Here is a 14,288-nt window from a genome sequence, read left to right as displayed (position 1 = left end):
TCAAAAGAAGGAAAAGCTCAGGAGTCTCAGTGATAATAAAACAGATCCACAGAATAGGGCTCAGGACTGGGGAAAGCCAAGATTTTTGCTCAAGTGGAAACTGAGCATTTGTGACCTCTTCCTAAAACAACAAGTAAGAGTACGTAAGTTAGTGATCCTGCAGGACATATGCAAACACAGGGAAGGGGTCATATCCTTCCCTAGACTACGGGGAGACAGCAACAAGCTGAGAACTTATCTGGCAATGGATGCTACTTATTCCTTACTGTGCAGAGCCCCTGGGAGGACAGATCATACTCTTACCAGGCGACAGCAATTCCCTATATTGAGACCAAACTGACCCAAGACTTGTCCCTACCCAGCAAGCTCTCAAGTGGGTCATTTGGTCTCAGTCCCAGAACCATCAGTGAAGGATATAAGAGATGACTCCTCCCTTTCCACACCACACCTCCGGCTGATAAGGAGGAAAAAAGGAAGGAAATGGGAAAGCATAGATCTGAGTCCCAGGAGAAAAGTGGCCTTACCCAGAGACGTCAAGTTCCCATAAATCTCCAGCATCACACTTCTGTACAGGGCCCTCTGTGCAGGAGAAAGGCCAGCCCATTCTGTCTGGGTGAAGTATACAGCCACGTCCTCAAAGGTCACCACCTCCTAAAATAAGACGTTCCTGCTGCCCCGGAGCCAATTCTATGGCTCAGGGCCAGAGTGTGGGGTACAGGGGACAGTATGAGGGAGGGGTCTTATTAAGGATGAGTAATGAGAAAATGTGAAAGAAATGAGTGTTAAATGACTATTGCTACAACCAAAAAATCTGGAACTTCTCTCACTACCAGAAGAGTTTCCATTTGAACACAAAATTTAGTGTCATAAAACACGACACATTTTGAAAACCCTGGAAAGTCTCCCATTAATTAATATTCCTAGAGCAAAATCTCTGTGATTTTATAAAACTTTGTCTTTTATTGTTGCAACTACAAGGAAACAATTAGCTTCAGTCTCTCCAGACACCACTCAGAGGTAGCATCTCAGGACTGACCTGTTCCCCCTTCACTGCCCCAAGTGCCCAGTCAATCCATCTGTTCCCCACACATGCTCATTCTACCCTAAACCTCAAGTCCACATGACAGGAACAGAGTCACATTTTTGCCTTGATGACTGGTCTCATCCAACCCTCATCTGTTGCTTGAAGAAGGGGTTGTACAGCCTGTGCTCAAGAATGTCCAGTAGAGACAGCTCAGTGCTGCCGGGGGCAGTCTATTATGCTTCCTGATGCGTTTTCCTGGGAGAAGATGCTTCTGGAATCAAATTGCTGCTGGGTAGTTTTTTTAACTGCTTTTCTTTATACCTCCAAGACAATCTGTAATTGTTTCTGCCAACTAAGGCTCATGCTTTTTTAATAGTCACCCTTTCCCTTCTCTGATGGTCCCAACTCTACCTTCCCAGAGAGCTCAGGATCTGGTTTATAAAACTCTTATTCATTCCCCAGACTTTGGTATCAAACCTGGTTACCTGAATGCACAGTGAATATCCTGCCACCTTCCAACACCTCAACTGATTCTGCAGATCTCCCCAGCACTGCCTCAGACTCCCTGGGGGACCTAACACATCTGACCCATCTAACACCAAACGCATCCCCCCTTCCTGCCCCCTGCCAAACTGACTCTATTTTCAATTCACATAACTAACTGGCACAGTGAGTGACAGTGCTGTTTCTCATTTAACAGTGCGAATTTCATCCCAGTCTCCTAAGTTAGAAAATTGAAATTCATACTAGACTAACTTGCCCTAGTCACTACTCATTTCCGATAAATAGTCAGTAATCAAATCCTGCCAATTTCATTGTCTATATGTTTCTGGAATCTGACTCCTCTTCACTATGGTACTATCAGTACAGTAGTATGGGCTGGGGATACTTAACTCCAATTCCAGGCCTGTCCTGTTCTGAATCCATCCTCAGCCAGCCATACAATCAACAACTTAAAATGACAAACTGACTCAGTCAACTGAATGACTTCCTTGAATGAGTCACGACTAACTACAACAGTGGTTCTCCAAGTGTGGTTCCCCAGAGCAGCAGCAGGATCACATAGGAACTTGTTGCAAAGGCAAATTCACAGGCCCCAATCCAAAAGCAATTTGTGCTTCCATAAGCCCTCCAGGTGATTCTGACGCACACCAAAGTCTGAGAACCCTGGACTACAGGATAAAATCCGAGCTCAGGAAACCAAGCTCTATCAGGTAACAGTTGGAGATGGGAAAGCACAAGACTGTACACAGAGAAACTATCTGGGAAACTCTGCAAACAAAATCCCAGAAAAGGAATGACAAACCCTGAATGAGGGCAATATAAAAGATGGGACAAGTGGAAGAGATAGTAGGCAGAAGCAATGAGACTTGGTAACTCTCTGAAAGTGGTATCAAGGAGGAAGAGAGTCAACAATTACTCAGCAACCTAGAAACTGAGTGGTCAGGATTGCGACACGGTGATACCAGTAACTCACTAACAACTTACAGAAGATCAGAAGAGGACGGGAGCAACAAGAAAGATAATGTCTTGGTAAGGCAGTAGGCAGAAGGACCTGCCAGACACCAGAAATCCAGGATTGGGACTTAGGATATAGTTCATAGATGATAAGTTACTGGATAAATAAGTCCCAGGAAGAAGGAAATGGTTAAGGAACACCCAGCAACTCATCAGTCTCAAAAAGTAAAATCAACTCAAGAAATCAATTTCCCTGTCCCACAAATGTAAGGTACTTAATGTTCACCTCACAGATGAAGTTAAGGTGCAAAGAGGTTAAGTGACTGGCTCAAGGCCACAAAGCCACTGAGGCTTTACAGGATCCCTCACTTCAGTTGTTCTGTCCTAGTGCAGATTATTCCTATTATAGCCCCCTGCCTTGATTAGCCAACAGCACTGACCTCAAGGAAAATATATTTTCCCTGATTCTGAAGCCAACTTCTTTTTTTTTTTTTTTTTTTTTGCGATACGCTGGCCTTTCACTGTTGTGGCCCCTCCCGTTACGGAGCACAGGCTCCGGACGCGCAGGCTCAGCAGCCATGGCTCACGGGCCCAGCCGCTCCGCGGCATGTGGGATCTTCCTGGACCGGGGCACGAACCCCTGTCCCCTGCATCGGCAGGCGGACTCTCAACCACTGCGCCACCAGGGAAGCCCTCAACTTCTTTAATAAATGGGACAAGCCCACTTTTTCTTGTCTTCTTCCTGCCACCGCTCTGCCCCTACTTCCCAAGAACCTTGTGACCTCGCTAATCTCGATTACTCTCACTGTGTAATCAATACCTACAGCACCAGCCTGAGTCCTTCATTCTCACAGGTCCCTCTGTAGGAGGAACCACTGAAACTGGGAACCATCTAGCTCAACAGAGATCCTCAGAGTGCAGGAGCCTAGGCTTCTGCTGCCAAGGACACTCTCTCCAGCCATCACTTGCTGGGCTTCTGGCTGTTCAATCCCTCATCATCAGCTTTCCCTGGCATCCAGTCCTACTGATGAGAATCAACAAGGGTCTTCCTACTGCTTTGGCTCTAAGACTTTTGCCAGAATCATCTCTCTCATCCCCCATTTCCTTCAAATCAGATCTCTCCAAGGCTGACCTGAGGGAATCACAGCTCACCTGGTGCCAGGCTCTCAGGGGCATGACAGCCATCACCTGGGCTTCCTCTCAATGAAGGGCAGGGGCTGAGGGAAGAAGCAAAGAGAAACAAGAGTGAGCCCAACCCAGACAAAGGCTCTCCTTTAAATCAACAAACTTGCCGGTAACAGTAGCAATCATTTACTAAATGCTACTTGGTAAGTGGTGTATGAATATTTCCTCTTTTAATCCACACTATGCCATGAAGTTTGAATTCTGAGGAAACTGAGAATTTGAAAGGTAAGTAACTTGCCCTCAGCACCACAGGCTGTACTCACCAACATCATGCAATGCTGCCTGTCCTAAGACAAGAGTAGAGGGGAACATGAATACACAAAGAGCAAAACAAGCAAAAGACACCAGAAAACTCAGAGCAAACCCTAACAAGAGGAAATCCAGACCTTCATTTTTTAAAATAGAAGTTTACTGAGAAACATAAAAAGTAAAAAAAAAAAAATAGAAACGTGTTTTTGGAGGAAAAATACATATTCTCTCATTCAATCTCCACAATAATCCTTTGAACCTTTTCTTTTTTCCAAATAAGAAAACAAGTCTAAGACAATAATTTTCTCTACCAAGGTCAGTCACCCAGTGGATGAATGAACTTGGATTCCCAAACCAGATAAGCCAGATTCCAGAAGCCAAGCGTTTAATAACTACATCCAAGTGCTTCCAATAGTAATCCCAACAGGATATATTTTTTTTTTTAGAACTTGATAAAGTGCTTCTAAGGTTAATATGGAAAAACAGGTAAAAGTAGCCCCCCCAAAATCAGAAAAAGAATCTTAGAGTAAGGTTTCCTTTTCTTGGACCTTGGGGCAGGCATTTTTTTGATCATCACCCCACTCTACACCCAGTAATAACCAGAAACAAATTAGCAAAGGACCCTGAAGAGGCCACAAAACATGCCAAAAGGTCTGGGTTATTACTTTAATTATATCATCCCCTACAGACACTTTGTATTCTTGTTAACCGGTCATATTCTACCAAAAAGCCAGCATCTTCCAAAACTCATTGCATGCTGCAATTTCCTGCTAGCCTCATCTTCTTTCAGTTTATCTACTATGCTAATTCAGGATCTTTGTACCTACTGTTCCTCTGCATGAACCACTCTTCTCCAACCTTAGAACCTTTGGAACTGACAGTCTCTGTGTGCAATACTCTCCAGCAGCCTGACCTCTCTTCTTCTACGTAAGTGCCTGCTCACCCTTCAGATCACCGCCTGTCTCCACAGATCAGGTCGGGGGCCCTGGGTTACACACTCCACTAGCACTGGATTCCCTTTCTTGTATACCACCTCTCCCAGTTTGAGATAATACACTGATGTATGTTTTCTTCATCCCACAAACATTTATCACATATTTATTTCATTCCAGGCCAAGCATGAGACACAGGAGATAACAGTGGAGAGAGAAAGGTTTGATCTCTTCCATCACGGAGCTTAGACTAAAGAAATCAAAGATTCTCATAGTTAGCTTTAAGACCACAATCGTGATTAGTGCCAGGGAGAATTTATCCTAGATGGGGAGGCTTAAGAATAGGAATTAACTAGGTTGAAAGAAAAATCTTTCCGAAAGTAACAGCATGTGCAAAAACATGTTCCCGATATGAAAGTCCAAGAAGACTGTAGCAGAGCCAAGGGAAGTGTGCTGAACACGAAGGTGAAGTTGCAAGAGGCCAAGTCCCCCATGGCCTCTGCACGTCAAGGACTTCGTCTTCATCCTAAAAGCAACAGACCGCAACTACAGGGTTCAGAGCAGGTGGAGTGAAACGATCGCACTGGATTAACAGGGGGTTTTCCATTAAACTGAAAGCTCCCTGGGGGAGGGGCCCACGGCCGTCTCATTCGCAGCTACATCCTGGGAACCTACAAGAGCAGCTGGCATTTAGCTGCTCAGTAAGTAGTTATTGGACCAGGGAGCAGGGGAGGCTGTGGCTGTGTCGGGTCAAAGGGCGTCTCCTTTCCATATCCAGCCTCCATTTCCTAAGGCAGCCGCAGCGGGCTGGGGAAAAGGCGCCAGGGCGGGCTGGACTGCCGGGCGGGCGCCCTCGCTCCCCGGATCCGGTGGCGCCGCCCGACTCCCTCCTCCTCGGCATCAGGGACTAAGGGGACAGCCTCCTCCAGGGGAGTAAAGAGCGTGGCCCCAGCACTTTTGCTGGGGCCACAAACCCCCAACACTCACCTCAGGAAAGGTGCAATGTGCGGCGTGACCGGAAGTGCGTCACTACGCCGGCTGCGACGCCCAAGCTTCACGAGCTTCCTCTCTAGGAAGCCAGAACGCTCCTCTCTGTGGACTCTGCCTTTCTACCCCTGGCGCACGTTTTTAACCACGGACCTAGAATAGAAAAAACTTATCCTTGTTTAAGCTAACCTCTAGCTGAAACTTAGCATTTCCTTCAATTATATGTTGGCAAAAACCACAGTAGTATCAGCAGTGCCTTGCAACTTTGTCAACAATAGAAATCATAGATGTTTTCATATCACATTGCAATTGATGAAGTTATAGTGGAACTTAAGTATCATGCACCGTCATTTTTGCCTTGGCTGACAAAAAATGTAAAGTTAACCTAATGTTTTGTTGCAGTACCTATATTGACTATATTTGATGTGATTATCTCCTTGCTGCTGAAAACATACTTAATGGTGAGAGAACGCCTTCCCTGTAAAGTTGGCAACAAGGCAGGTATGTCCGCTCTTCCCACTACTATTCAACATCCTCCTGGGAGTCCTAGCAAGTGCAAGAAGGCCAGAAAAAGAAATAAAAGGCATAGAGATTGGAAATAAAGAAATAAAATGGTTACTATTTGCAGAGGACATGATTGTCTACACAAAAAAATCCCAAAGAATCTACAGAACTTCTAGAACTAACAAGTGAGTTTACCAAGGTTGAAACAGGAGGGAAGGGGCCAGGGTACAACCTTCAAAGGAATGACAGCTGTTGAGGATACGACATAAACTGGTTAGAACCAACTAGGTCTGGACTTCCCTGACCAGCCAGTGGTTGAGACTCTATGCCCCCATTGCAGGGGGCACAGGTTCGACCCCTGGTGGGGGAGCTAAGATTCCGCATGCCTCACAGAGTGGGAAGGAAGAAAAAAAAAACTCCAACTAGGTCCAAGATAGCAGAAGATTCAACTTCCCGTAAACCTCGAGTCTCATTATACGCTCATTATAACACACTGCCATATGCTAATGACACACCCACAGGTGCCATGACAGTTCCAAGGCTAACCCTAAAAGGCCAAAAAGTGAGCAGTGGCCCAACTCCTGGAAATCCCCACACCCTTCTCCAAGACAGTTGAAATAATCCTCCCAGTCATTAGCCTATGAAATTACCCAGCCCATAAAAACTAACCACCCCATATTTCAGGGCCTCTCGCCTACTGAGATGGCCCATATTCTCTCTGTGGAGTGTGTATTTCTCTCAATAAATCTACTTCACCTCTCGCTGAATTCCTTCCGCTCAGAGACATAAAGAACCTAAACTTCAGTAGGTCCTGAGACCAGGTGTGTGATTTTTATTAAAAGACAGTGGGTCAAGGGCTTCCCTGGTGGCGCAGTGGTTGGGGGTCCGCCTGCAGATGCAGGGGACGCGGGTTCGTGCCCCGGTCCGGGAGGATCCCACGTGCCGCGGAGTGGCTGGGCCCGTGAGCCATGGCCGCTGGGCCTGCGCGTCCAGAGCCTGTGCTCCGCAACGGGAGAGGCCACAACAGTGAGAGGCCCGCATACCGCAAAAAAAAAAAAAAAAAAGACAGTGGGTCAAGTCCCAAACTGAGTTGTGTGGCTTCAAGGTCACAGAGTTAAAGTAAAGGTGCAAAAAAGATCAATTGTTGGAAACCAAAATTTCCAGCAATAAAATTTCCTGCAACCTTAATAAATTTTAAAAAATAGTACCATTTACAACAGCATAAAAAACATGAAATACTTAATGCCTAACAAAATATGTACAAGATATGCATGCTGAAACTATAAAATAATCACAAAAGAGATGAATGTATACCTAATAAATTGAGATACTGTGTTCATTGATTGAAAAACTCAGTATTATTAAGATGTCAGTTATCCCTCAAATTGCTCTATATATTCAAAGCAAGCCAATCAAAATCCCAGCAAGACCTTTGTAGAAATCAATAAGCTTATTAAATTGCATGTCAATCATTTATCAGAGCTGAAAAAAAGCAGTGGAGAAAGGAGGAATTTTTCAATAAATTATGCTGGAACATTTGGATATCCCAATAGAAAAATAAGATTCTTACTTCACACCATCACTAAAATAAATTCCAGGTGGACGAAAAATCTAATTGCAACAAATCTACATCTTTGATGAGAAAGTATGAGCAGTATGATTTCTACAGATGTGTTAATACTGTCTGCCCACACATGTGATGCCTGAACTCTGTAATGGATACAACACGGGGCTGCTCAAGCTACAGTCCAGCATCCCTGGCAGATGGACGTGGTGTCTTCAGGGGCATCTCGCATGGCCTCCCTGTACATGTTTGTACCCACTTGCCACCAACCTTGCCATAATGCCCAGTGGCACTGATTACCTCTTCATGTCCTGTGTTGTCTCCTATGACTGCCCCTCCTGCCCTTCTGTAAGCCAAGGAGAAAGGCCTCAGGAGAAATCAAACCTGCTAACACCTTGATTTTGAACTTCCAGCCTCCAGAATTGTGAGAAAATAAATCTCCGTTGTTTAAGCCTCACAGTCTGTGGTATTTGTTACAGCAGTACGTGCAAACTACTTTAGACATATAAAGTTAAGACATGTTGGCAGTGTTAGAGGCTGCTAGTTGCCTGTACAAACATCTATTTGTCCCTCTTATTTAGTAACAGAAAAGTTCATCAGGGGTTGGCACCTTATCTCTCATCCAAGGACAGTTCTTGCCATCCTTGTAAGTCTGTGGCTCTCCCAGGACTAAGTTCTGCACAGTGAAGTAGAAGTGGAAGTGTTCTCAGCACTTACAGGATATTTCCTTGAAAGGAAGGTGACATGCTCTTCTTTTCCTCCATCCTGCATCCTGGAATGGCTGGAGCTCTAGCTGTTGCTTTAGACTATGAGGATATTGCCCCATCTGATGGATGGCAGTGCGGTGAACTGGAAGGAGGCAGGATTCCCGCTGCCAGTGTGCAGCTGCCTATCTCCAGATCTCTTTTATTTTTATATATATTTTTTCAAATTAATTAATTAATTTATTTTTGGCTGCCTTGGGACTTCGTTGCTGCGTGCTGGCTTTCTCTAGTTGAGGCGATCAGGGACTACTCTTCATTGCAGTGCCCGGGCTTCTTACGGCAGTGGCTTCTCTTGTTGCGGAGCACAGGCTCTAGGCGCGTGGGCTTCAGTAGTTGTGGCACGTGTGCTCAATAGTTGTGCACGGGCTTAGTTGCTCCGCGGCATGTGGGATCTTCCCAGACCAGGGCTCGAATCCGTGTCCCCTGCATTGGCAGGCAGATTCCCAACCACTGCACCACCAGGGAAGTCCCCAGATCTCTTTTTAAAAAAGGAAAAATCAACTCCATTCTTGTTTTAAGCTCTATTATTTTGGATTTTCAATTATGTGCACTTGAACCTAACCAAGCCTGATCCAAAGACAGTAAGTCAGTTAGAGGGGGACTCCAGCAGTGGCACCTAGGTCACATATCATGGATAATCTGCTAGATACTCAAGTTCAGGAAGATGGAGCTACTCCGTTACCTTAGAGATAAGAGACACCTTGGGGGTCCAGCTGTCTGGCTCAGGCACTTACTATGAAGGTACTACTTTCAAATAGTTGTAGCAACAAAAATGCCAGTGCCACGCAGCCACTAAGCCTTACTGGGGAATCTAGGAACGAGGTCCTCTGCCTCCTAGAGCTGTATTTTCAACTTCTGCACATGCTACCTCCCTGACAACAGCAGTTTTGAGACTGTCAAACACAATGAGCCACTCTGTACTAGATATGCCTCGCTGTTTTATCTCAACTCATTCACCGCCCTCTTTTCTCCAAAGCCACTATACAGCCTCCCTTTGCCTTGATCTGATCCCCAGTGTCTTCCACTCACAAAGCGCATAGCAAAGTCACCTCAAATGTGTCTTTTTGGTCACTGAATTACATTTGTTACAGATCTTGCTTCCAGACTTTAGGGCATCACTCTGTGACAGTTAGAGCATGGGCTCTGAAGCCAGACTGCCTGGGTTTGAATCTCTGCTCTTCCAGTTACTAGCTGTATCTTTGGGCAACCTACTTAACCTCTCTGTTCCTCACTTTCCTAACTGAAACAAGATAACAGTACTTCAAAGGCTGTTAGGAGTTAGTAAGTTAATGCATTGTGGAGCACCTAGCAGAGATAAGTGCCACAAAATGTTACTGGTTAGTAGCATTTATTAAAGAACAGCTATGGCAAATTAAGGGCTAGTATTCTGTTGGGGAAGCAACAACAGGAACTAACAAACCTCAACTCAAGTGACTTCAACCATTTCTTTATCTGAATCACTTTGGTTTCGGCAGAATTATAAGTCCACTACTAAAAATGATTCCCCTCCCCAGGCAGGGGTAGATTGCTGTCAAGTAAAGAGGAAGTGGTGAAGTCATTCTCTCAGGGCCAGATTTCAGTCAACAGGTTAAATCTGGAACTGAAAAACTGCCATGACAGTAGATGACAGTACAAGGTGGCCTGGGAAGTAACAAGGCACAGGTTGACAGGCATCCAAAGAAGAGAACTTCCTCCTTATTTTTACAAAAACATATCCTCAGTATCTCTTTAGACCAGTGGAAACAATTTTGATTGTTATGAATGAGGGTAGGGGAGAACATCACAAATAGTATCTAGTGGGTAGAGGCCAGTGGGTAGGCTAAACATCCTACAACTCACAGGACAGTGTCCAGCAAAAAACTAACAGGTCCTAAATGTCAATAGTGCTGCGTTTGTAAAATCCTGCTTCAGACTGAGAACCAAAGCCATTTCCTTGGGTGTAAAAGCCCCCTAACCAGATCAAAGGGCAGGGCAAACATGCTATGCCAGGCATTATAATGATAATATCAAGCTTTTGCACGGAAATATGAGTAATAAAAATCTTCCTATAGGTTTTATAGACAAACAAACAGGAATGACAAGGGGCATATTTGAAAATATTTTTTAAAATAAGAAAAATAACTTGGGTACAATGCTAAGCTAATGATTTATAAATGTCAGTGGGAAATTATACGTTACCAACATTGATTCAAGAAGAAATAGACAATGTAATGGACAATGCCAGGGAAGGAATTACTAAAGTAGTGAAAGTTCTACTCTGCTCTACACTACCCCCAACAAAAGCAACTGGTCCAGGCAGCTTTACAGGTGAACTTTTTTCAAATCCCCAAAGAACAGATAATTGCTAGGCTTTTGAAACTGTTCCAAAGCACAAAGAATAGTCTCCTAACTATTTTTAGCAACGTGGTATAATTCAGGTCCCAAATCTTGACAAAGAGTGAAAAAAATTACAGGCCAATCACACTTATGAATATAGATGCTAATATCCTAAACATATTAATATAATCCAGCAACATTTAAAGAAACTTAACAACACTATACCCAACTAAGATTATGAGAACATAAGCATGACTCAATATTAGGAAAAACATTAATTAACTATATAAATAGGTCAAAAAAGAAATATCATCTTTAACAATCTAAAATAAGATAAAATTCAGCATCCACTTCTATTAGAAACTGAGTAGGAAATAAATACTTTAAAAAATATTTTCTAATTAATACATTCATCTACCCTACAGAATATTCGATAGAGATTTTGTTTTATAATAACTTGAAATTTTCATCAAAGTGCTTAAATTGCTGTAACTTCCAACCATTTAGGATGCCTGAATGTTGACTTGGCTTAATCGAGGGTTAAAGGCTTTCCCACATTCACAACACTTGAATGGTTGCCTCTGTATGAACCATCAGAATCATAGCTACATCTTTTCCAATACCTCACTCACATGAAAGGTTTCTTCATAGTGTGGAATCAGTGAAGCTAAATCAAGTTTATGTTAACTCTGAAGGTTTTGAAACATATGAGACATTGAAATGGCTCAATATCAGTATGGATTCTGTTACAAGTGAAAGAAATCCCAACTCAAAACTATTTAAGCAAAGAATTTAATTTTTTGATTTACATCACTGAAAAATCCAGAGGCAAGTTTAGTTCTCTGCATCTCTGTTTGCAGGGCTGGCTTTCTTCTCAGCCTTCACGTGGGTCAAGGCTAACATCCACGTCCAGCAGAAAAGAATGTCACTTCATGGTAGGTTTTGCACAGTCAAAGGGTCCATTCTGATTGGATGAACTTGGGTCACCTGAACCCACCATTGTGGTGGGTGGAAGGAACAGTACAGATGGGCCAGACTAGGCTACATGTTCCACCTTTGCAGTAGGGAACAGAGCTCCACCCAAACCACATGAACTGTTGTGTTGGGGCAGAGTCATATTTCCCCCAAAAGTAGGGCAGTAATTACCATGAAAATGGGGTAAAAAATGCTGGGAGGCCAAAAGAACCAAGGTCCAGGACAGGCTTCTCTCTAGGGTGGGCATACCCAAGATGATGTAGCTGGGAGGAAGTCCTAAAGGTTTTCCCACACTTGCTACACTCATATGTTTTTTTTCCACTGTGGATTCTCTGATGCCGACTTAATGTTGACTTAACAGCAAAAGCTTTCCTGCACTCATAACATTCATTTTTGGCTGCGTCAGGTCTTAGTTGCGGCCCGCAGGACTTCCTTGAGGCATGCGGGATCTTTCCTAGTGGCGCACGGGTTCTTCATTGCAGTGTGCGGGTTTTCTCTTTAGTTGTGGCGTGCAGGCTCCACAGCACGTGGGCTCTGTAGTTTCTGGCACGCAGGCTCTCTAGCTGAGGCGTGCGAGCTCAGTAGTTGTGGCGAGTGGGCTCAGTTACCCCGCGGCATGTGGGGTCTTAGTTCCCTGACCAGGGATTGAACCCATGTCCCCTGCATTGTGGGGTGGATTCTTCACCACTGCACCACCAGGGAAGCACAAAATTTAACCAATATTTCTAAATTTTTGAGTTGTTAAAAAAATAAATTTTATATTCAAGTGTTGATCTTTATCAATTTGTACACTTTTGTTAATTTGTATTCTAAAATATTAGCTTTTTATATCTTTTGCAAAATAAAACTATGTGCTGAACACCTGCTTTATTTTTCCTTTTCTTTACAAATTAGCTGACCTTGATCTTAAACCACTAGAACATAAGCTCCATGAGAGCAGGGACTTTGTTTTCTTTCCTGCTATCTTGGGTGTCTTGAACAATACCTGGCACATAGTAGACAATAAATAAGTATGATAAATAAATGATTGAATAATTGTTTGTTACTCTGTATAAATAGGCATACAACTCACGCACTGCAATAATAAAATTATTCTGGCTCAAAAATAACTGTACAATTCCAGACCTGACCTCTCCCCAAGATTACAGAGCTGCATTCTCAACAGCCTGCTATACCCAGGGAGGTGGGTGTCCCAAGGAAACTCAAACTTCGTGGCATTAAGTCTAGTGTCATCTACCATAAAAACTGTTTTTATATCAGGACTCCCCTACGTTACCCAATTCACTGACACTTTTACTAAGCTCTGTAGGTGGTACCAGGACATTTCTCACAATCCTTTCCATCCCTACATCACCCTGTCCCCAAACTTGTGTAGGCCTCCAAAGTTATTAATTGCAATATAATGACAATGGAATAGGGGTTTATGCCTTCATTTTCTCCTCAGTCCAATCAAATTACATACTATTTTGAGTTAGTATTTCTAAAACAGAGCCCATTACGGAACTCTGTCACGATGGCAAAGGCACCGCGGTGGGGCCCCTGCTCCACACTCCCATTTGACTGCTCTCTCATTTTCTGAATACATGTTGTCAGGTCCAAGGGCCTCTTCCATCCTTGTCAAGGGGACTGCTAACCTTCTCTCCTTTCATACAACATGACTGCTCTCTCATTTTCTGTTCCCATGCAGTAAGTTCCCTAGGACAGAACTCTTCAGGTCAGCCATAAACTCTGTGTTCTAGACTTTCCACATGCACCAACATTTATGCACGGATGGCTAAGTAAGGGGGCTTAAGGATATGCTCTGCAGTAGAAGAGGGATGTCCAAAGAAATATAATGTGAGCCATAAATGCAAGCTACATATGTAATTTAAATTTTCCGGTGGCCACATTAAAAAAGTAAAAAGAAAATGGCAACATTAATTTTAATAATACATTTTATGTAATATATTTAATATATTTAAATAATATATTTTATTTAACCCAATATATCCAAAATTTTATTTCAACATGAAATCAACATAAAGATTATTAATGAGGTCATTTACATTTTTTTACATTTTACTTTTTTGGCCATGCCGCGTGGCATGTAGGATCTTAGTTCCCTGACCAGGGATGGAACCCACGCCCCCTGCAGTGGAACCGCAGAGTCTTAACCACTGAACTGCAAGGTAAGTCCCCTCAATTACATTTCTTTATACTAGGTCTTCAAACTCTGGTACTTACAGCATCTCTCAATCTGAATCAGCCCCACTTCAAGTGCTTAAGGGTTTAATTTAATAAGCACATGTAGCTAGTGACTACCATGATAACAGCACGGAAGTAGAGAAAAG

The 14,288-nt window shown here is 43.5% G+C and overlaps 1 protein-coding gene and 1 pseudogene across 12 annotated transcripts in view; both read right to left on the bottom strand.

Annotated features, from left to right (window-relative positions):
* ZNF19 (zinc finger protein 19) overlaps positions 1–14,288 on the bottom strand; it is a 56,990-nt gene that overhangs the window by 38,116 nt on the left and 4,586 nt on the right. For 5 of the 12 annotated variants that reach the window (XR_009537081.1, XR_009537083.1, XR_009537080.1 and 2 more), the window contains exons 3-5: positions 5,836–5,988; positions 3,635–3,699; positions 525–651 (exon numbers count right to left, since the gene is read on the bottom strand). Coding sequence is in view for 1 of the 12 variants with exons in the window: in XM_060130899.1 (XP_059986882.1) it covers positions 525–651; positions 3,635–3,667 (160 nt within the window). In the remaining 11 variants the exon portion in view is untranslated. Of the gene's footprint in view, positions 1–524; positions 652–3,614; positions 5,516–5,835; positions 6,004–14,288 lie in introns of those variants that run through there. The other 7 variants (XR_009537082.1, XR_009537084.1, XR_009537087.1 and 4 more) reach the window with 5 other exon arrangements.
* On the bottom strand, positions 13,536–13,614 carry LOC132510535 (U6atac minor spliceosomal RNA; annotated as a pseudogene).

Source organism: Lagenorhynchus albirostris, chromosome 19 (assembly GCF_949774975.1).
Source record: "Lagenorhynchus albirostris chromosome 19, mLagAlb1.1, whole genome shotgun sequence".
Taxonomy (NCBI): domain Eukaryota; kingdom Metazoa; phylum Chordata; class Mammalia; order Artiodactyla; family Delphinidae; genus Lagenorhynchus; species Lagenorhynchus albirostris.
Note: the sequence above shows the minus strand (reverse complement) of the source record. Positions and strands in the feature narration are given on the sequence as shown.